This window comes from Ovis aries, chromosome 23 (genome assembly GCF_016772045.2).
Source record: "Ovis aries strain OAR_USU_Benz2616 breed Rambouillet chromosome 23, ARS-UI_Ramb_v3.0, whole genome shotgun sequence".
Lineage (NCBI taxonomy): Eukaryota > Metazoa > Chordata > Mammalia > Artiodactyla > Bovidae > Ovis > Ovis aries.
In genome coordinates, this window is record NC_056076.1 from 37,372,062 (window position 1) to 37,394,179 (window position 22,118).

The window sequence follows — 22,118 nt, forward strand, 5'->3', positions numbered from 1 at the left end:
TCCAGGATAATCTCCTTACTGCAAAAACTTAATCCCATCTGTGAAGACTCCTTGTCCAAATAAAGTATTGATTACAGATTCCAGGGTCTGGGACTTCACATCTTTGGGTGACCATGATTCAACCTCCTATACCTTCTAACATGTTTTCAGATACCTGACTCTTTGAAGCCAAGAGGGACCTAATCTAAGAACATATGCTGCCTGAACATAAACATATCTTTAATTCCACCTTGTAATTAATATGCCAGGTTTTTAAATCTTTGCCAGCCTCAGTCTGCTATATTTGCCTTATCTTCTATCACTATCAGTACCTCCTAGGCTACCCCACAGCTTAACCTGATTGAAAATAACATGAAAAGATGCTATAAAAGCCCAACTAAAGAAAGTTTGTTTATATCTTGTGTGCTCCTAACCTTGGTTTCATAAACAGATATGGATCTTAATCATAAAACTGAAAATACTGTGGCCCATGAATTGCTTCTATGGGATGCTTCTATGGTGCCAAAAGTAGCACAAAGAAAGATATCTACACATCACAGAGCCATTGGCTGGCAGTCTACAAAATAAATAGCTATGTGGACCTACTTTACTATTTTCCCAGGTCTCTGCCTAGTTTGATTTTATTCTTTTAAGGGTTTTACGAGTGTGTCTGTCTCATGTAGGAATTATGTAGATACTCCTTAGGCTATTTGATTTAACTCTTGTTCTTTGGAATATTGATCATCTGTCATATCAAGGACAGTAATTATCTGTCTTTAATAAATAAATTGATTTATTTTTTTCCAAGTAAGTCTGATTACATATATTAGCTTTGCTCTACATCAACTCTTTAAATAGTTCACACTTGGCCACTAGTATTTGTTCTCCATAATGACAAGGAAATTTAGACATCTTAATCAACTAGAATTGAAGGAACTTAATTTATTTCTTTTGCAATGCAGAACTAGAATGTGAAACAATGAAACAGGAGAATTCTCGACTACAGAATATTGTTGACAACCAGAAGTACTCGGTTGCAGACATTGAGAGAATAAATCATGAAAGAAATGAATTGCAGCAGACCATTAATAAATTAACCAAGGACCTAGAGGCTGAACAGCAGCAGTTGTGGAATGAGGAGCTGAAATATGCCCGAGGCAAAGAGACGGTATGTCTTACCATTCCCAGAGCAGCACCTCATCAGAACTTACCTTTGTAAAGGTCCGTCCCAATTTAGAAGAACTGAGTGAGTAGAAGAAATTGGCTAAAGAGGTAAAACTTTTCAGCATTGACATTTTACTAAAACCAGACTCATCCCTTCATGTCAATTCAGTAACAGCCCAGTTTCTCGGTCATACTTAAGATAGCCTGTATTTTCCAATAGTGAACCAAGAAATGAACAAAAAATGTCTCTAAGGCCGTGGAAATAGTTTTCATAAGTCCCAGGCCTTTTATTCTAGAAGTGGACATGAGTCACTTCTTCATTTACGTCCTCACTGCTCAGACATGTGTTCTAACATCTGCTGTGTACCACTTGCCATGTCGGGTGCAGATGGAGGATAAAACGACATAGGAACTCAAGAAACTGCCGTTCTAGTTGACATTTCTCTACCATGAGATCAGACCTCCACTGCATACTGAGGAAGCCTATAGTACACGTGAACAACCTTTTGGTGTGCATAGTGTAGGGTGATGGATGCGGTGGTTTTCAGAAAGGCTTCCTTGCGGATGTAAGACCTGAGCTGAATGGGGAATGTGAGGAGGGAGGATTAGCCTGGCCAGGTTGGGGAGCCAGCAAGTGACGTGTGTGGGGAAGTTAGGGAGGAAGCAACACCAGGGACACTGCTGTCCTGAGCTTTCCATGTGGCTAGAGCCTAACAGCAAGGGATGTGGCATGAAGATGAGACTCAAGGATGAGAAAGACCAGATGGTGAACATCCTTTTCACGTTTAGAAGCTCAGACTTTATCCTGAAAGCTCCAGGAAGCAGACCATTAATACGTTAAATACATAAGATCGCATTTCAGAAAGATCTCATTTTTGATAATGTGAAAAATGGATAGAAGGAAGCAACGCAGTCAGATAAGAATCTGTGGGAAGTAATTGGTAGAAATTACAGGCTGAAGTTTAGATAACGCTAGTGGAGATTCAAAGAAATGGGTGGATTCTGTCTGCTTAGGAGGTAGAATGAATAAGGAGACGAAAAGAAGGGAGCCAACACCAGGGTCTGGTTTGAGTGATGGGGCAGGCAATGAGTAGTAGTATTCACTTAGGAAAAGAAGAGATAGAGAAGTTGGCAGTCAGGAGTGGAGATGGTAAGCTAGACCTGTTGTGCCCATGCAGCATTTAAATGAAAATATCTTACAGACTATTTTACATGGGCCTGTACTGCAGCATTAAATACCTGGGTTTGCAGTATAGATTTGGTAAGAATCTGTATATATTGTCATTGGAGCCACAGGGTAGACAAATTCACCAAGGAAGAATACAGAGGAGGAAGATAGAACTCTGGAAATACCAGTATCTTGGGAGTGGACAGAGGCCCCTTAAGAAAGGCCTGAAAGGAAGTAGGTTCTCCATTCCCCTACCAGGGATTGAATCTGCATCCCCTGTATTGGAAGGGCAGGGCTACCAGGGAAGTCCTGGAAGGCATTGTCTTTTAAAAAAGGCTCCTTTAAGTATCTACGTTTGCCTATGGGGTCAGTGCGGGTTTTTCACCCTGATCGTATTGTGAAGTTCATTATAAGCATAATGAAACAGCTTCTTGGTCAGGTTTTAACTGTTTTACATTTTTAAAAATCTGTATTTTACACAGCTGCGTATGCACAATTCAGCCTGAGCAATAAGCACTGCCTCATTTTTTGAGCCATTTCAGCAGATTTTTGCTTTGCCTTAATTATCCGTGCTCCCTTGTACTCCTGACCTGCTCCTCTCTGTCCCTGTATAAAAGAGAAAAATATGCATTTCTGAGAAACAGCCAGTGATGGTAATTGCAAAGGTCTTTGAACCTAGAATTTGGTAAACCTTTATTGTAGCCCTGGGTTTACCAGCACATGTTTATGTGACCTCAGCACAACATCTGACTTCTCAGAGCCTCAGTTCCCTTATTTACAAACTGAAGTGTGATTAGACCAGGTCGGTGAACCTGAAATGTCACTTCAACAGTTATTAGCACATTTTGCCTCTCAAGCACTGTGTGGGAGAGAGGAAGCTGTGAATCTCTAGACTAGGTGAACTCTGTTTAGCTCAAACTAGCTGTATGAGTGCTGTTTTTGATTTGGAGGATTAGGCTAAAAGAAGAAAATTACCCAGGAAGTGGGTAAGCAGGGGCCTAATGAGGGGCCAATTGGGCCATGGTCAGTGAGAAGAAAACCTTAGGGTACTGACTAGGAGAGATTAAAGAATGGAGGCAAAATACTGAAGTCCAGCATAAAGAGTCCACCCCTTAGTTTTCTTTCCAAACTGATTTGTATCCCACCCGCCACCTCTGACTGGGAGTCCCCTTCTGGAGCTCTTTGCTGAGATGGGCATTGAGGCTACCTCCAGACTCTTGAGGAGAAATGTGATGTATGTTCTCTGTCTGAGCTGGTTGGGGGAAGGAGAAATGTGTCTCCTTCTGCTGTCCCCACAGTCTGGCAGGATGGAGCGCGTGGCCTTGTGAAAACTGCTTTATTACAGCAGCAAAATCCTAGTGAAAAACAGTAATTCCTAGGATTATTTAGTATAAGGCCAGAGAGAACTCCATACCTTAGTCATCCCTGGAGAGCTACTGTATTACAAATTATAGTAATTGAAATGATTTCCTGATTTATTAATATGAAATCTTAAATTTTGCATATAAGTGTTGCTTTAAGTTTTTGGAAATTGAAGATTATTTAAGCACGTTCTGATAGGTACTTTTGCCCTTGCCTTCTTTCAGAGTATTCATTTTATAGATGGTAACTGTATGAAAACAAATTGCCTAGACTCTGCAGGTTTGTTTATTTCATCAGATACTGAGTACTCTGTGCCAAGTACTGTTCTAGTCGCAAGGGGTGCAACTGCTCTCATGGAGCCTGCTTTCAGGTGATGGAGACGAACACATGAATAATCTGTCTCAGGTGGTAACAAGTGCTCTGAAGGATAAAGTCAGAGGGTAGAGAAATTGGGGGTGTTATGTTAGAGGGAAAGCCTGCTGATGACGTAATTTGAACAGAACCCTGAACAGAGGGGAAAAGACCAGGAAATGTGGAATGTGTTAGTAAAATATTTTTATCAAAACAGTTGAAATAACATTCAGAGACTTGAGTGACTACAGTTCGCTCATTTTAAATAAATGTTTTATTTTGTACATTGACAAAGCTAAGGTATGTTCCCGTGTCATAATTTTTCTGTCTGGTACTTTAAAAAGTGAATTTTAGTTAATACCTCAACATGGGACTTTTATTCCAAACTCCTTGTCAGATAGATGGAGGAACAGTAACATTTTGTTGTTGTTGTTCAGTCACTAAGTCATGTCCGACTCTTTGTGACCCCATGGGCTGCAGCAGACCAGGCTTCATTGTCATTCACTATCTCCCAGAGTTTGCTCAAACTCATGTCCATTGAGTTAGTGATGCTGTCTAACCATATTGCTTACTAATTAATTATGGTGTTAAAACTATCTTAAGATTTAGTGTGAATAAAATCTTTAATTCTTTATTTTTTTAAACTGCTACTGTTACTACTAAAAATGCCAACTTTAAAACTAATGAAAAACACATAATCTTGAGTAAAGCTGCAAAAAAAAATGCCAATTGAAAACCATATGGAATGGAACTGTTACAGTATTTCTTTTTGTGTTCTCTTCTTACAGATTGAAACACAATTAGCAGAGTATCATAAATTGGCTAGAAAATTAAAACTTATCCCTAAGAGTGCTGAAAATTCCAAAGGTTATGACTTTGAAATTAAGTTTAATCCTGATGCTGGTGCAAACTGCCTTGTCAAATACAGAGCTCAAGTTTATGTACGTAATCGTGAGTACTTCAGAAGGTTTTTAAGTGATAGGATTGATGTCTGCTCATAATATTTATAACCAACAGTTTAAACTTCAGCAGGTCCATAACTCAGGACTAAATGTAGAAATAAAACACTGAAACTTGCCCTTTTCCTGGCAGTAGACCTCTGCTCTCTGTTGTACCTTACTCTTCGAATTATAAAGCCTCATCTTCCCTCTCTTCCTCTAAAAGATTTGATTATATATTAAAGTAGATGCAAGGATTATTAAGACAAAAGTGAGACCTGATGCTTGCTCTCAAGTTGCTACTATTCATCTCAAGGGAGAAAGACAAAATACTTTATACATGCTTTAGTAGAAGTCTTTACAAGATATACTAACAAGATCAGTTCTTCTCAATTGAGAGAAGTCTCTACAGCAATGGTGAACCTGGAATGAAATCTTCAAAGATGAGATATTTATGGGGTGATCTGTGGAAAGGTTTCAGGCACAAGGACACAAAGGAAGGCATGAAGTATAACAGAGCATTAAGTACCACCAGCGGCCAGTAATCAGAGTACTGTACATAATTTTCAAATATGGCCAAGGATGTAATTTGAGGAAGAAAAATTTTAAGTGCCCCCTCAAAATGTTAATTTTCAAAATAGTTTTTAATATAAGAATGTCAAAGTCTAAAACCGTGTGTCTTTTTCTCTTAAGAATCATTCATTCATTCCGTGAATTATTAATTGAGTATCAACTATATTCCATACCAGCTAGATGCTGAGATAAAATACCCAGAAAGAGGAATTCCCTGGTGGTCCAGTGGTTAGGATTCAGCATTTTCACTGTCAGGTCCAGGTTAAATCTCAGGTTGGGGAACTAAAATCTCTTGAGCTGCACAGCACACCAAAAAAAAACACATGTAAAGACACATTCCCTGCTTTCCATATTGCAGATTATGGGCAGACAGAGTTTGATTAATATAAGCTCATTTTCAATAGAAAAAAATGCATCCAATGAACATTTAATCTTTTACTCTAATGTTGCTCAAACAGCTGCTTGGTAGGTAGGCAGATAGAGTTTACTCACCTGCATTTTGAGTAGTGTGATGTGTTAGTGCAAGAAAACAATTTCTGGATCAAATTACTGTAGAAAAGATTACCCAATGCAAAAAGAATGCATATGCTCAAAAAAGAAGAATCTTTTCTTTGCCCCCTAGAAATAGGACAATAAAAATAGCATCAAGAAGATGCAGCCCCAACTGTCTACCAAGAAGTAGTATTTGGAGAAAGGTTCTTTGGTTTTGAAAACATGTAGAGTTTTCCTTTGGAGCGATGAGATTGTTACAGAGTGAGAGTACCTTGTGAACGTACTAAACGCCGTGGAGTTGTGTACTTTAGAAGACTTGTGGGCGAGAGAACGCCTCCCTCCTGCCGCCCAGTTTTGGCAAGCCAACTTGAGCAATCACCAGCTGGAAAACCGTGGCCACTGAGAAATCCTGGGACATCGGGCAAAGGCAGGCGTAAGCTAAGCTTTCTTACCTTGTCAGCCTCCTAGACTGAAAAAGCCGGTGGAAGGGAAAGTGGTCAGAGCCCCTTTTCTCTCACTCTTCTGTTAAGTCCTGCCACAGGAACTCAGGAAAAGTAGACAGGGAAATTGCCCTCTCCCTGACAGGGTCCAGATCTTCCTCGTTCCGTCTGCAGCCTCAGTCCTACTTTTCGAGGCTTCTACATCCAGTCCTTGTTGGTGGACAGTCGTCATGTTTCAAGTCTTCTGCTATTACAACAGAGTTAGAATGAGGAGCAAAAAAATGAAGAAGAAATAAAATAATAAGGCTAAAGAATTGGAAAGGATTAAGGGGAAAACGATGCATCTAGAGAACAGAGCATAAAAATAAAACCTACATATAATTTGTTTTCAAGAAAGATAACATTAAACTACATGTACTTAAAGAATGTTTAAGCAATAGCAGTGAATTTCCAGAAGAGAGAAGGCAATCTAGAATTTTGCAGGTGTTCAAAACCAAAAGCAAGTTATAGTCTATAGTTACGGAAATTCCAGTACAATTAGTTTTATTTTCTTATTGATGGTGTAGTGGTGTAGTAACTTAGATTTAAAACACCGTGGCTTCACTTCTTATCTCCAAAAGATTCCTCATGAGAGAACTTTTTGAAATTATATGTAACCGGCCTTCCTATGTGTTTTATAGGCGCCACTCAAGGAACTCTTGAACCAAACTGAAGAAGAAATTAATAAAGCTCTAAATAAAAAGATGGGTTTAGAGGATACTTTAGAACAAGTAAGTAATGAAACAGTTGTTATAAACAAACATAATGTTTTGTGGTTTCCAATTGCTAAGGAATGGATTTTTAATAAAATACGAAAAATGAGAGGTATACCCTTGACCTAGAAACACTTGAAGTAACTTTTTAAGTAACTTAAACATTCTAAGCTTCACATATCATTAATGATGAAGTGATATGAAACTGAGTAAATCTCCCTTTTTTTCTAATGGCAAATCACCTCCTATAACTTGAGGTGATTTAGTAATATTCCTTTTTATAGTAAAAGGAAATTGAGATGACTACCTTAGAAGCGAGTTAGAAGCTAACTCGCTATGATAGATAAGAGACTTCCCTTTACCAGATTCTTCATTCAGGACCATGGAATTCAGGGAGATTCAACTTTAAATGCCTATAAAATTCTGTTTCTGAAAGTAGGTTCAGAAAATTCCTGCTTCTGAGATACTTGAAACATACAATCACCAATATAGCTGAGAAAGAAGGCTATTGTATTCAATAACCTTTAGAGTGGGGTAAACTTTGTTATCCCCTGGAGAAGGAAATGGCAGCCCACTCCAGTACTCTTGCCTGGAGAATCCCATTTGTTATAGTTGATTAAGAAAAGTTTAAAACTCTTCAAATACAAACAAAAGGTATTATTTACATGGTTAGTACCTAGTCACTCTTTTAAACACTGTGGACTGTAGCCCGCCAGGCTCCTCTGCCCGAGGGGATTCTCCAGGCAAGAATACTGGCGTGAGTTGCCTTGCCCCCTCCACCAGGGGATCTTCCCAACCCAGGGATCAAACCCAGGTCTCCCACATTGCAGGTGGATTCTTTACCGTCTGAGTCACCAAGGAAGCCCATTTGTTTATATAACACCAAACAATTAAAGCAACCCCCTAGCTAATTCAACTCTTTGAGAACTATGTGTTCTGGCTAACAGATTTTAAGATACAAAAGAAATCCTATCTTTTCTGAGAATAGAAGCTTGTTAATTTTTTCTCATCTGAAAATAAAATCTATGCATTTCACAAATAACTTTGAAAGTAACGCACACTTTTTTTATGTTAACAAATTTTCATCAATACTTACTTTGTATTAGAAAGAGTTTTTCACACCTCCCACACCTAGAAAAAGTTGTTAGATAAGTGAAGAGTTTCATGATACTGTTGTTATTATAATTTAGGGTTTCTACAAATGTATGGGTTTTGTGACTATCATAGTGTGGGGAAAAGATAAGAATTAGGACTGCTTTAAGGGGTGTGCCCCAGTGGTGATGATTATTTGAGGTGAAGTGTTAGCCCCCTTCAGTACAATTTCTCTCTGGATGGAGTGGGCAGTAAACCTGAAGACTCAAAAAAGTATGAATTTCAAGCAATAGGAGCCTCTTGACTGAAATCTGTTTCAGACTACTTGAAACTTTTTAAAGGCTATAGGCAGGAAAATTTGGGCAAGGTAGGGAGGCAATTATGAAATGCCTACTATAGTTTAGGTACCATGTCAATGTCCCAAAGATTAATATAACCAAAGCTTATATGAAATCTAAAGTCCCATTTGGGGAAGACTAACACATGCTATTATGCTAATCAGATTTGCTTTTTTTTTTTTTTTTTCCTGGCAAGACTCCTTTGGTCATAGAATAAAGTGGCTGAGAAGGGAAGGCAACTGAAATTAAGAGGTTAAGCTGTAGTACTCAAGTAGGAAATTACGGAAATGAAGATAGGGGACAGGTTGAAGAAATGTTAAGGAGGCAGGACCTAAATATTTTGTGGCTGAATGAATGCTAGGAGAGAAAGGAGGAGCAGCAGTAACTTCCGTTTTTCTGGGGTGGGCAACATAGATTAGAAAGAAAATGAGGCTAGGAGTGGCCAGGGCAGTGCAGGAGATGTTGAGCTTGCTTTCCATGAGACAACCAAAAGGAAGCTGAAGCAATAGATTGAAAACATAAAAGGGATACTGGGTCTGAAGCCAGGGATGTGGGTGACATTTCTTAGAATATGTAGAAGAAAGTAGCAAAAGACTGGCAAAGGAAGGAAGTAGACAGAATAGTTGGAGAATAATCAGAAGAGGGAGGATACACTGTAAAAGCCAAGTAAAGAAGAGAGAGTGACCCTAACTAAACTTACTGTGGTAAAGAGTTCACAGTATATGAGAAGGATGTGAGAAGGGGCTCCCGTGGTGGCTCAGACAGCAAAGAATCTGCCTGCAATGCAGAAGACCCAGGTTCAAGCCCTGGGTCAGAAAGATCCCCTGGAGAAAGGAACCCACTCCAGTATTGTTGCCTGGAGAATTTCATGGACCAGAGAGTTCACAATATATACATAAATCATCTTGCTGTACATCTTAAACCCATGCAATGTTTTTTTTTTAATTGAAGGATAATTGCTTTATAGTATTGCCTTGGTTTCTACCAAACATTGACATGAAACAGCCATAGGTCTATCCATGTAAACCCATGCAACATTATATGTCAATTATATCTCAATAAAACTAGAAAAAAAGGGAGTGATCAGTGATGTCGTATGCTTCAGAGACTAAAAACTGAAACTTTTTAACTTTTATAGTCAATTAACAATGTGATAGTTTCAGGTGAACAGCAAAGGGACTCAGCCATACATATACATGTATCCATTCTCCCCCAAAACTCCCATCCAGTCTGCCACATAGCATTGAGTTCCCTGTGCTATACAGTAGGTCCTTGTCTGTTTCTCTTTTAAGTTATAACAGTGTATACATGCCCATCCCAAACTTCTAAATATCCCTTCCCTCCATCCTTCCCCTCAGCAACCTTAAGTTCATTTCTAAGTTTATGAGTCTGTTTCTGTTTTGTAAGTTCATTTGTATCATTTCTTTTCAGATTCCACATTAAGAGATGTCATACAGTATTTCTCCTTCTGTCTGACTTCACTCAGTATGACAGTCTCTAGGTCTATCCTTGCTGCTGCAGATGGCATTATTTCATTCTCTTTAATGGCTGAGTAATATCCACGGTGTGTGTGTGTATATATATATATACATACACTACATTTTCTTAATCCATTCCTGTGTCTGTGGACATTCAGTTTATTTCCATGTCTTGGCTATTGTAAACAGTGCTGCAATGAACATTAGGGTACTAAAACTATTTTTTGATTTGACGAGTAGTTTGACCAAGTTAAGATGGCATAAGATAAAATAGTTTGAAATAGTAAAGGTTAAACAGAATAGCAAAACTAATCAATCTGATAAGTACTTTAAAATAATTCCCAAAATCATTCAAGAAAAAATGAGAAATGGATACACTATAAATATGGAGGAAATTTACTTAAATTATGAAGTAATACAAAAACCTATCTTTAAGAAATTTTGCTTATAAGACTAGTTTAACCCTTATACCACAAAGATACCACAAAAGAAGAAAAACACTTATGGATATAAGTATAAAGTTTAAATATTAGCAATTAAAATTTATTTAGCAAGTATTTTTTTAAGAGTCTGCTATATATGCCTGTACTATAATCGGTGTTGGCAATATCTTTCTTTGCAAATTCTTATTTGTTTGGAAAGGTGGACGTGAAAACAGTTTTAACAAATTCATAAGATTTTTGGAGTATAAATACAGCATGTTGTGGATTCTCAGTACACCTACCTAAGATAAGCATAAGTTCTTTCTGAAGGAGGTGGTAGATGAGCTGAGTTGTGAATAACAAGTAGGAGTTGGCCAGTGGATACACAAAACGATACAAACACAGACAAACATACCTGCCTGTGAAGGCCCAGACACCAAAGACCATGATGTGTTAAAGAATTACCTTGAGTATAAGTAGGATAGGGAAGAAGCCTGGAAAAACCAAAACCTAATTCTGAAGAGACACTTGTTCTTTCTTACTGGTAGAATTTTTATTCTGTAGGCAGCAGGTACCGCTGAAGGTTTTTTAAAACCTGTGTATCTTAGTAAGCTTATAGTGTTGACATTCTGAAGAATACTTCAGGAGGTACATGTGACTGGAGACCTACAATTAAGAGACCTAACAGTATCCTGAGCCATAAATGGTTAGGAGGCAAACCAACGCTATTGCAGTGAGGATGGCGAACAGAGATTTAAAAGTTAACAGAATTGGTTAGGACTCTAAGCTCTCACTGGTGAGGGCCTAGGTTCCATCTCTGGTCAGGAAACTAAAAATCCTGCAAGCTATGCAGCACTGCCAAAAAAAAAAATTCAAGCAACATTATTTAGTTGTCCACTTGGATGTGAAGGTTAAGGAAGAGAGCGAGATTAAGAATGTCCAGGAGTCCAACTTTGGTATACAATATTAAAGAAAAGTTATTTATGATACTTGTTAGCAGTAGTAAGTTAGACTGTATTCAAGAGGGGCTATTACAGTGGAGTTTTGTAGTAGGTGAGAAAGACAGGGCTCATCCCAAATGCAACAGAGAAAAGTGGGAATTTATAGCCAAGGGGCAGGGTGGAGATTAGCAGCTGGAAATATCAGAGTTGGGGTATTCTGTCTAAGCACCATCCTAATAGGTTTCTTTCCAAAGGCCAGCCAAGGTGACGAGTCATCACCTGGAACATGGCAGGGGATGAGGAATCTGATCAGAGATTCAGGATGGGAGAGTCTGGTTTAAGTGACTTGGGCAGGATTCTTGCTTAAAATTGGATAACACAATAACAAACATGAAACCCTAAGGGTCAACCTAATTGAGAAGAGTTCAGAAGATCCTGAGTAGTTTGGTCAAAAAGAGATTCTTTGTCAGTGACGATATTCTATAACCTTGATGAAAAATATGAAGAAGGTTGTAGAACAGAATTTCAGGCTGGGATATGCTGTTGCAGGTCTCTGGGACATCAAAGTAGAGAATGTCCAGTAGGCAGTTGGAGTTTGGAAATAACATAGATGCAGGTAGATATTTTTAGCTTGCATGTAATTAACAGCCAGGAGATTCCCCAGGTATGAGAATGAGCAAGAGCTCTCCCAAGTGAGCAAATGAGAATAAAGCCAAAGAGAGACTACTAGGAGAACATCCAAAGTACAAGCAGAGAAAGAGAAATCTATTGAATTAGAAGGATCACCCCACCCCCACCAAGACTTAAAGAGGAAATCAGGAGTTTCCATGATCTTAGAGACCAAGGAAGAAAGTTTCAATAGGGAGTGGTTAGTAACCACAGATCTTACTCAGATTAAGTCTGAAAAGCACATTGGCTTTAATCATAAAGATGTTCCTCCTGACATTTGCAAAAGCAACATGAACCAGAGGAGCTAGAAAGCATGTTACTGTGGAGTGTAAATGGTGAAAAGGAAGATATTATAATCCGAATAGGTTATTCTTCATGGGCTGCTACAAATCTATTGCAGATGTTTGAATCCAAGGAAAGATGGTGAAACTGTGGCTGAAAAATGGTGTGTGGGAAAGGTTTTTGGTTTTGGTGTGTGGGTTTTTTTTTTGTTTTTATGGGAGAGGGTTGTTTGGTTTTGAAGATGAGGGGGAGAGTTCAACAGGAAAAGGGTGAAGTTTAAAAAAGCAGGAACAAAAGACCTTGATGGATTTGAATGTGGTATGAAGAAATACAAAGGCATGGGATCCAGAAAAGAGCTGAAGAGGTAACTTCTGTTCATGAAGAAAATGTGTGTCCTACATCCTTAAACTAACTGGAAGGGACAAGGAAAGGTCTCGTGTTGGTTGGTTGGTTAGACGCAAGAAGTGATGGAATTCCAGTCTAGTGGCTTCTATCAATTATAGAAGGAAAAAAATAATCTGATTGATGATGTCTTTGTTTATAAGTGACTTGAGAGCTAAGAAAGAAGGGAGGGAGGAAGTCAAATATTAATAGTTCTTAGGAGTTGCAGAATTATTGGCGACTTATTTTTAATTCCTCTCCTGTTTACTGCAGTGGAATGTGTACTCATAATCAAAAGCGGAGAGAGGAAATGTCTAATTAATTGGTAAAACTGACATGGCAAGAAGCGCTACTCAGTTAAAAGTAAACACATTTGACCAACCATGAGGGCCTAGGAGAAGTTTTGGTTATTAGAGTTTCAATTTTGGTCTTATTGCAAGTGAATTTAATGAAGCAGTTTGTATGCTTCAGAAGTAGCATCTTTAGATTGGAAGCAAAGTTTATAGCTTCAGTAACTGGTCTTTCAAATGTGAAAGGCAAGTGATGTAGAAAAAGTCCTTGGAGTTCATTTTGAGTTCTGGACATATGCTAGTTGAATGATCTGAGTAAACTGCATTCTTTCCAGCCTACTTTTCACTCTCTCATGAATAGGAAAGGAATGTCCCTTTTAAGGGACTTTGGATGACTGAGAAGTACTGTGTGCAAGAAAAAAAAAAAAAAGTACCATACTGCAAGTTTCTTAAATAAGTTTAGTCATTTTACTATCCTACCTTTTACCAAATAACAATTGCTTTACTAAATTTTTCCCAAATCATGTTTTGTTTTAAATTTATGTATGTGTAGAATAATCCTTTTAAAGAAAGACATCAACTACTTTGTTTCCTGTTGCAAATACTGTCCTCTTGATCTAGCTGTAAAACATTCTGTATTAATTACCGGTATCAGCACTTGTCAACAGGAAATGAAAGAAACACTTTTTTTTTTTAGAAACACCTTTTTTCTTCCCCGTTTTGGTTTCAGCAGATCTTAAAGCTCAAACTTGAACAAGATTAAATGTTAACTTGATTACTCTTTGGAAGAATGCATTGGCTATAACCAGTTAGTAAATATTATCAAATAAAATCAGTGTGAGTAGTTCTCTTTAACATCCCAGAAAGTGAACAGACAAATGAAAGCCACATAACTAAAGTAGATAAAAATCTAAATAAAGTTAAGACTTCAAAACGGCAGGGGAAGGAGTGGGTGGGACGAATTGAGAGAGTATCATTGACAGAAATACACTACCATGTGTAAGATAGATAGTAGGAAGCTGCTGTATAGCACAGGGAACTCAGCTGGGTGCCCTGTGATGGCCTAAAGGGATGGGATGGCGTGGGAGGGAAATGATACATGTATACATACAGCTGATTCATGTTGTACAGCAGACACTAACAACATTGTAAAGCAAATTCTGTTCCAATTAAAAAAAAAAAAGCCTATCCATTAAATGAAAGAAAAAAAACCTAGAGAGCAAAACAATTTATGTTTAAGGACTCTCACAGCTACAGAAAAATAGAAAAACAGATATTGGTATCTTTATTTTACTGAGAAGCCGAATATTTTTATTCCTAACTAATGCCCTGCTATACCATTCTGCATTTAAATATTATATACATATTTTAAAATGCCTTCTTGAAATTAACTTTTCTTGGAAAAATATTAAATTTGTATGAGATGAAAGGTAAAAATCCACAAGAACTAGAGGAAACAAAATGGTTGTTAGTTGATTGATAATACAAAAGTTTTATAACTTATTAAAAATGTTTTGATGTATAGTTATGATTTCTCAACCAAAGTTTTATTCCTCAAGTTAAGTACGATGATCACAGAAAGCAGAAGAAGTGTACGAACTCTGAAAGAAGAAGTTCAAAAGCTGGATGATCTTTACCAACAAAAAGTGAAGGTAAGAGTTTTGCGCATTTGTTGAGGTTCTCCAAAGCCATGTTGATAGACTAGGCACCTGTTCCGACATCAAGCTTAAATCTTTGAGCTATATCCTGTATCTTGTCTACAATAGTCTTGTTTTTCAAAGTTTATTGTAAGGAGTTATTTTTTTTTCTAAAGAACTTTTTTCTGGAATTCTGCTATTTTACCATAGACCATGTTTAATATTCCACTACTACTTTATATTTACATTTGTGATTCGGTATATTTCCTATATACAGGCTTGAAATTGCTGCTAAATGAATGCAGTATAGGCCTGTTCGAAAGATCACGTTTACGTTTACAGTATAAAATTTCCAAAAGACCCTTTGAAGTCTTACCACCTGTAAAGCAGTAAACAGTCCTGTGAATACAAATGATGATGCAACCTGATTTTTTGAATGCTTGACATAAATGTTTGTTTTTCATCCCCCTGGAGTATATAGAATGTGAATATTGAAAAAACATAACTGTGAGTTTATCCTGATAGGAAGCTGAGGAAGAGGACAAAAAATGTGCCAATGAGCTGGAGTCCTTGGAGAAACACAAGCACCTGCTGGAGAGCGCAGTTAACGAGGGCCTCAGTGAGGCTATGAATGAGTTAGATGCTATTCAGCGGGAGTAAGTTCATCTCGCCAAGATCTATGATGTGTATTTTCTGTTTAATTATTTAACATTTTTGTAAAACTAGACCTAGTTTATTTGCTTGGCTTTACATTATAGAGCTGGTCTGGGGAGGAGGAGGGTGAGTAGAACCAAATGAAGCAGAGCAGCTTCAGATACTTCCCCTGGATGGTACATTCTTCTCCCGTGACAGCTGTTGTCCCCTGTTACCCTTCCAGTCAGAAGAGAACTAAATAGTTATAATCCATAGGCTCTATGTTAATTTATATTCAAATACACTCAAAAAACTAAAAAAAAAAAAAAATACTTCAGTCTGGAACGGCAATCCTTAAAATCCCTCTCTCTGTTTCCTTACTTGTAGCCAAGGTAGGATAGAAAAGTCAGGTGAAAGTGTTGGGGGCATATAGTTTTTGTTTATAGTTTGACTCCGAATGCCTAAAAGTAGGACTCCCAATTCCCTCCTTCATCTGTATTTAGTGTCTTGTCCCTGAAAGCATTTACATTTATAATCCTTTTGGAGACTCAGGTAAACAGTACGCTCCCAAGTTTTATCTGTTAAAGCATGAAGGTTTGGTACTGTTCGGTGCTGTTGTTTGCATGGGATCTTTGGAAATGTTTTTATTTCTGTTTGATTGCAAACTGGACCTCTGTGAATTAGACACAGAGCCAGCAGAACATAGACAACCACAGCCTGGTTTTATTGAAATACGAAAAGAAGTAAGCTAGCAAGAGCTGACACATTAGGTTTTCTCCTAGACAGTTCACACAAGAGTCTCTGTCCTACAGATACCAACTAGTCGTGCAGACCACAACTGAAGAGAGACGGAAAGTGGGAAATAACTTGCAGCGTCTTTTAGAGATGGTTGCTATACATGTCGGGTCTGTGGAGGTAAGTGTGTGAAGGTCTTTCCTACAATCTAAGAAAGCTTTTTCAAACTCTGATGTATTTCTGTTTTGCTTCTATAGAAATCAAATGATAATTTTTATTTCTCTGGAAAATATGATCTAGTTAAAATCTATCAGAAGAGTCCTACATAGCAGTGTGTATTTTGTAGTAATCTGTTTTACATAGGTTTTTAACTAATGAATGACATACCCGTATATTGGTATATGATTCATCAATGAAAGAAGCACTGATGCGTGCTACAACATGAATGAATGTCAAAAACATGATACTTGGTGAAAGATGCAAAAGTGCACATATTTATGACTCACTAAAATAAAAAGTCCAGAAAAGGCAGATCTGCAGAGGCTGAAAGTAGATTTATGTTGCCAGGGGCTGGGGTGGGAATAAGGGCAGATGGGCACAAAGATTGTGGTGAAGGTTGTGCAACTTTGTCACTTGATTAAGATACTCTTCTTGTTCCTTAAGGCATGTTTGTTTTCATTGAGTTATAAATACAAAAAATAGCATAGCCCTTAATAAAAAATAAGTAATGTGTCTTATTTGCATAAGCAATATACAATGATATTTTATTACATCCAACAGTATATAATGATGTGGCAGGCCATATTCTACACACCAAAAACATATTAGTACATACAAGATTTAATTAAGATGAAAGCATGTTTTAATGACATATTTTTCCTGTTACAAAGCAAGAGTCAACTGAGTCAATCTGAAGATCAAATTGGCTTTATTCTGTGATTCATGTTTTGGGCAGCATCCCATGTGGCAGATAGAAAGGCGCTCCAGAAAAGACAAGGTTTTAAAAGTCAGAGGGGGTGGGACAAAGAAGTCATAAATTTAAACAGGGTTATTCAGGCAAGGTGGCAGAGTCACCTCCCTTTGTGGGACAGAGGTTCTATTAGGCAGATGACCTCACTGGTGCTAACCAGGAAATTCCAGAAGGACCAGTTACGATGACATTGCTGGGGAAGGTTGAAACTGCAGTTAGACTGAGTATTAAGTCCCACTTAGTGATGTAGGCTTAGCTAAAGTGATTCCATTTTGAGCCTGATGTTTCTTTTTAACATTCCTTCCTGTTAATTTCATGTATGTAAACACAGAATAAAGTATTTTGGAAACATGAAATTTATCTTATCTCCACCTTTCAAGTAGCTTGAAGGTTTAACAATAAAACTATCCCTGTAACCTGCTGTGCAGAGCCCACAAACTAAAATAAATTGCTAAATCTAAAGGTCCTTAGAAATGCACTAGGAGATAAAGTTGGAGGGGAGCTCATAATATCACATTAAAAGGCTTTCATTTGTTAGACAACAGAGCATGTGATCGTCTCTCCTTTCTTCTCTCCTGAATGACATTGAACTTCTACTCACTTGCTGGCCAGTGCTCTTTTCTGCTTAGTGGTAAAAACTAAGAAAAGCACCCTGCAATACTGCGTCAGAAAACCTGGGTTCTACCCACGTCTTCCTAGTTCCACCATTCAGTGTCTCCGTAACCTTTCATGGTTCCTTGTTCAAGAGTTATTGTTCATCTGGAACACAGACCAGAAAATGATTTGAGTGGTTACATTTCTGGAGGTTGGAAGTCTAAAATGATCCCTTGGGGCTGCACTCCTTTTAGAAGTCACAAGTAGTCCTTGAGTTGTTGTCTCTTCCTCCATCTTCAAAGCCAGTAACCCAGCATCATCTGTCCTCTCTAACCTCTCTTTGTCCTTATGTCTTCCTTCTTTGACTCCCACACAGCTGATTCCTTCTCACAAAGACCCTTACAATTACGCTGGCCCCACCAGGATCGTGCAGAATAATCTCCTTTTCTCAAAATCCTTAACTTGTTCACATCTTCAAAGTTCCTTTGACCATGTTACATAGCATTCATAGGTTCTGGTGATTAGGGCATGGAAAGCTTTTAGGAGTCTTTTCACCCTATCACACCTGGGAACAAACAAAAATTCATTAACAGTAAAAGGATACATAAGTGTTGGTATATTCATTCAATAGAATATTATATAGCAGTACATGAATAAGCTATAGCTATACAAAAGAAGCACAGGAGGGACTGACCATGTAGATGCAAGAGTATTCTGTTTATTCTTATTACAAATGTTGTGCTCTTATTTATAGATTTCACAATTAAACACTTTAAAAGAAATTGATGTTTTTACATTAACAATTGCTAATTGTTTCCATTAGAAACACCTTGACGAGCAGCTTGCTAAAAATGATAGAGAGTGTAAAGAATACGCATCTGAAGATCTCTTGGAAAACATCAGAGAGATTGGAGACAAGTACAAGAAGAAAGCTGCTCTAATTCAGACTCTTGATGAATGAAGATAAAGGGTTGATGAAGCAAGAACTTTATTAACCGTGTAAATTTTGAAGTGTCCTTTGTAGGTCTGAAAAATCTTTAGCATATCCTATATCGCTCCTTACAATGAAGTCTTATGACCACATTTTCCCAAGCCCGTGAAATATTTTTATATCTTTTCTAAATGTAGTCATTTATATCTTTTCTAAATCTATGTAGAACCTGAAATTATGGTAACTTGTTGGATTGTTATATTTAGATATGAAAGACCAGTTGTATTATGTACCTGGAGTTAATAAATTGCCTCAATGCAGTGTTTTTCCCCTGATTTCTCTGCCTAACTTGACATGATTAGAAAAATAAGTATTTTGAGTATAAGAATTTCAAAGTATAATTAAACCAGGAGTCAGCAAACTAATTGGACCAAATCTAATCACACCCATTCATTGATGATGACTGCTTTCCCCCTACAAAAGTTTAGGAATTTCCCTGGTGCTCCAGTAGTTGGGACTCTGTGCTTCCAATGCAGGGGGCACAGGTTCAATCCCTGGTTGGGGAACTAGGCTCCTATATGCCACACAGTGTAGCCAAAAAGAAAAAAGAGCAGAATTTATTGTGTGTGACAGAGCAGATGGCCTGAAAAGCCAAAAATGTGTACTGTCCACCCCTTTACAGAAAGTTTGCCGGCCCTGGGGTGAACTACGCAGGTTGGCGCCGACCGACCTGCTGAAAACCTTTCCTAATCACTCCGGGCACGTGGCCAGACCCGCTCTGTCCAGAGCTGAGAAACTAAACTTCTTTCTGGGTCCGTACTATCTTTACTCTGAATTTTTCAAAGCTGAAGGATGTGGAATGTGAGAATCAGAAGACATAATCTCATTCAACCCCTCTGGTTTTAGAGATGAAAATTTATTCCTAGAGAAGTTCTGATTTCCCGCAGACCATGCTTCTTGGTGGCAGAAGCCCCCCTCAGCTTCCTGAATCTGCGCTCAATCCTGACCACAGGAGCCCGGAAACATGAATGTTCTGGATGGGGAGGGGGTCACACTGGAAAGTGAGGTTTTAGGAACTTCCCTAGTGGTCCAGTGGTTAAAAATCCGATTTACAGTGCAGGACATGTGGGTTTGATCCCTGGTTGGGAATCTAAGATGCCACATACTGTGGGGCAACTAACCCAGTGCCACAGCCACTGAAGCCCAAGAGCTCTGGAGCCCGCGCTCCACAAGAGAAGACTCCACATTGCAACTAGACAAAGTGCTCACACTACAACTAAGAACCCACCCACTGCAGTGAAGACCCAAAATAATTATTTTTTAAAGAAGCTTCTTTGATAGGTCTAAATTGTTAGGAATCTCGAACTGGCATCCACCTCCGGTTGCACTTTCTATTCTTTTTATTCCAACTCCAGTGCAAATCAGAATAAAAAGCATGATAAAATGAAACATAAGCAGTAAACAGAATGAGGCTCAGCAGATAAAGAATCTGCCTGCAATCCAGGAGACACAAGTTCAATTCCTGGGTCAGGAAGATCCCCCAGAGGAGGAAATGGCAACCCTCTCCAGTATCACTGCCTGGGAAATCCCATGAACAGAGCCTGGTGCGGCATAGTCCGTGGGGTTGTAAAGAGTTGAACACCATTTAGCAACTAAGCACACGCATATATACAGAATGGAATGTCTTTTAGGAAGGGCAGGGAGGGGCATTCAGCTTGGAGTGTCCAATCAAAGACAAGTCATCACTGGGAGATAATTAATAGGTATGGCAAGATTAATGGTTACCAATGTATTCAAGAATCTTGACTCTGACATCTAATAGAACTTTATTCAATGATGGAAATGTTATGTCTACACTAATCTGTGTGGTACCAGCCATATGAATCTACTGTGTACTCAGATGGTATATATATATATATATATGACAAAATACACACTCAGGGCTGTGCCACTCAAAACATAGTATGGAAACAGCATCAGCATCACTGGGGAGCTCGTTAAAAATGCAGACTGTTGGCCCCACCCCAAACCTACTAAATCAGAATCTGCACTTTTTGCAGTGTATTGACACAGACTTACATATTAAAACTTTTCTTAAGTTCTGGCATATATATATATATGTGTGTGTGTGTGTGTATATATATATATATATATATCCTTCCATAAAATCATCCTCACAAGCTAATGAATATATCCATCACTGCTAAAATTTCCTTGTGGCTCTTTGCAGTCCTTCAGCCCCTACCTGACACCTGCCTGACACCCATCCCCAGGCAATCACTGATCTGCTTTCTGTTACTTTAGTTTGCATTTTTCTATAAATAGAATCATATGGTATGTACATTTTTGTTTCTTTCATAAAGCTGTGAGGTCCATGTTGCAATAGTTCATACCATTTCATTGATGAGTAGTGTTCCATTGTATGTATATATAGAGTTTTTTTTATGCATTTACCTGTTGATGGACATTTGGATTGTTTATAGTTTGGGCTGTTTTATAAATAAAGTCATTATGAGGTTTCATGTACAGATGTTTGTATGGGCGTATCCTTTCATTTCCCTTAGGTAAACACATAGGAGTAGAATGGCTAGTTCATATGTGGCAGGTGCATATTTAACTTTTGTGAAACTTAGAAAAGGTTTCCTAACATGGTTCCTCCCTGCAGTGTATGAGCTGCTTCTGTCCTTACAGTTGTATGGTTTTAATTTAGCCATCCTGAGGGTATGTGGTTCTATCTATTTTGATATTAATTTGCAGTTCCCTCTTGATGAAAGTAAAAGAGGAGAGTGAAAAAGTTGGCTTAAACCTCAATATTCAGAAAACGAAGATCATGGCATCTGGTCCCATCACTTCATGGAAAATAGATGGGGAAACAGTGGAAACAGTGTCAGACTTTATTTTGGGGGGGCTCCAAAATCATAGCAGATGGTGATTGCAGCCATGAAATTAAAAAATGCTTACTCCTTGGAAGGAAAGTTATGACCAACCTAGACAGCATGTTAAAAAGCAGAGCCATTACTTTACCAACAAAGGTCCATCTAGTCAAAGCTATGGTTTTTCCAGTAGTCACATATGGATGTGAAAGCTGGACCATAAAGAAAGCTGAATGCCGAAAAATTGACGCTTTTGAACTGTGGTGTTGGAGAAGACTCGAGAGTCCCTTGAACTTCAAGGAGATCCAACCAATCCATCCTAAAGGAAATCAGTCCTGAATATTCATTGGAAGGACTGATGCTGAAGCTGAAGCTGAAGCCCCAGTACTTTGGCCACCTGATGCGAAGAAACTGACTCATTGGAAAAGACCCTGATGCTGGAAAACATTGAAGGCAGAAGGAGAAAGGGACGACAGAGGATGAGATGGCCTGAGTTGGATGGCATCACCAACTTGATAGACGTGAGTTTGAGCAAGTTTTGGGAGTTGGTGATGGACAGGGAAGCCTGGCATGGAATCCGAGTCAGACATGACTGAGCAACTGAACTGAACTGAACTGAATGTTAGCTTTAAT

The 22,118-nt window shown here is 38.4% G+C and overlaps 1 protein-coding gene across 1 annotated transcript in view; it reads left to right on the forward strand.

Annotated features, from left to right (window-relative positions):
- Positions 1 to 21,138, forward strand: part of NDC80 (NDC80 kinetochore complex component) — a 36,400-nt gene extending 15,262 nt beyond the window's left edge. The window contains exons 11-17 of the mRNA XM_004020497.5: positions 942 to 1,147; positions 4,813 to 4,965; positions 7,148 to 7,237; positions 14,672 to 14,764; positions 15,275 to 15,405; positions 16,195 to 16,297; positions 18,505 to 21,138. Of these exons, the coding sequence (XP_004020546.1) occupies positions 942 to 1,147; positions 4,813 to 4,965; positions 7,148 to 7,237; positions 14,672 to 14,764; positions 15,275 to 15,405; positions 16,195 to 16,297; positions 18,505 to 18,642 (914 nt within the window). The 3' untranslated portion in view covers positions 18,643 to 21,138. The remainder of the gene's footprint in view (positions 1 to 941; positions 1,148 to 4,812; positions 4,966 to 7,147; positions 7,238 to 14,671; positions 14,765 to 15,274; positions 15,406 to 16,194; positions 16,298 to 18,504) is intronic.
- Positions 21,139 to 22,118: the final 980 nt, after the last annotated feature.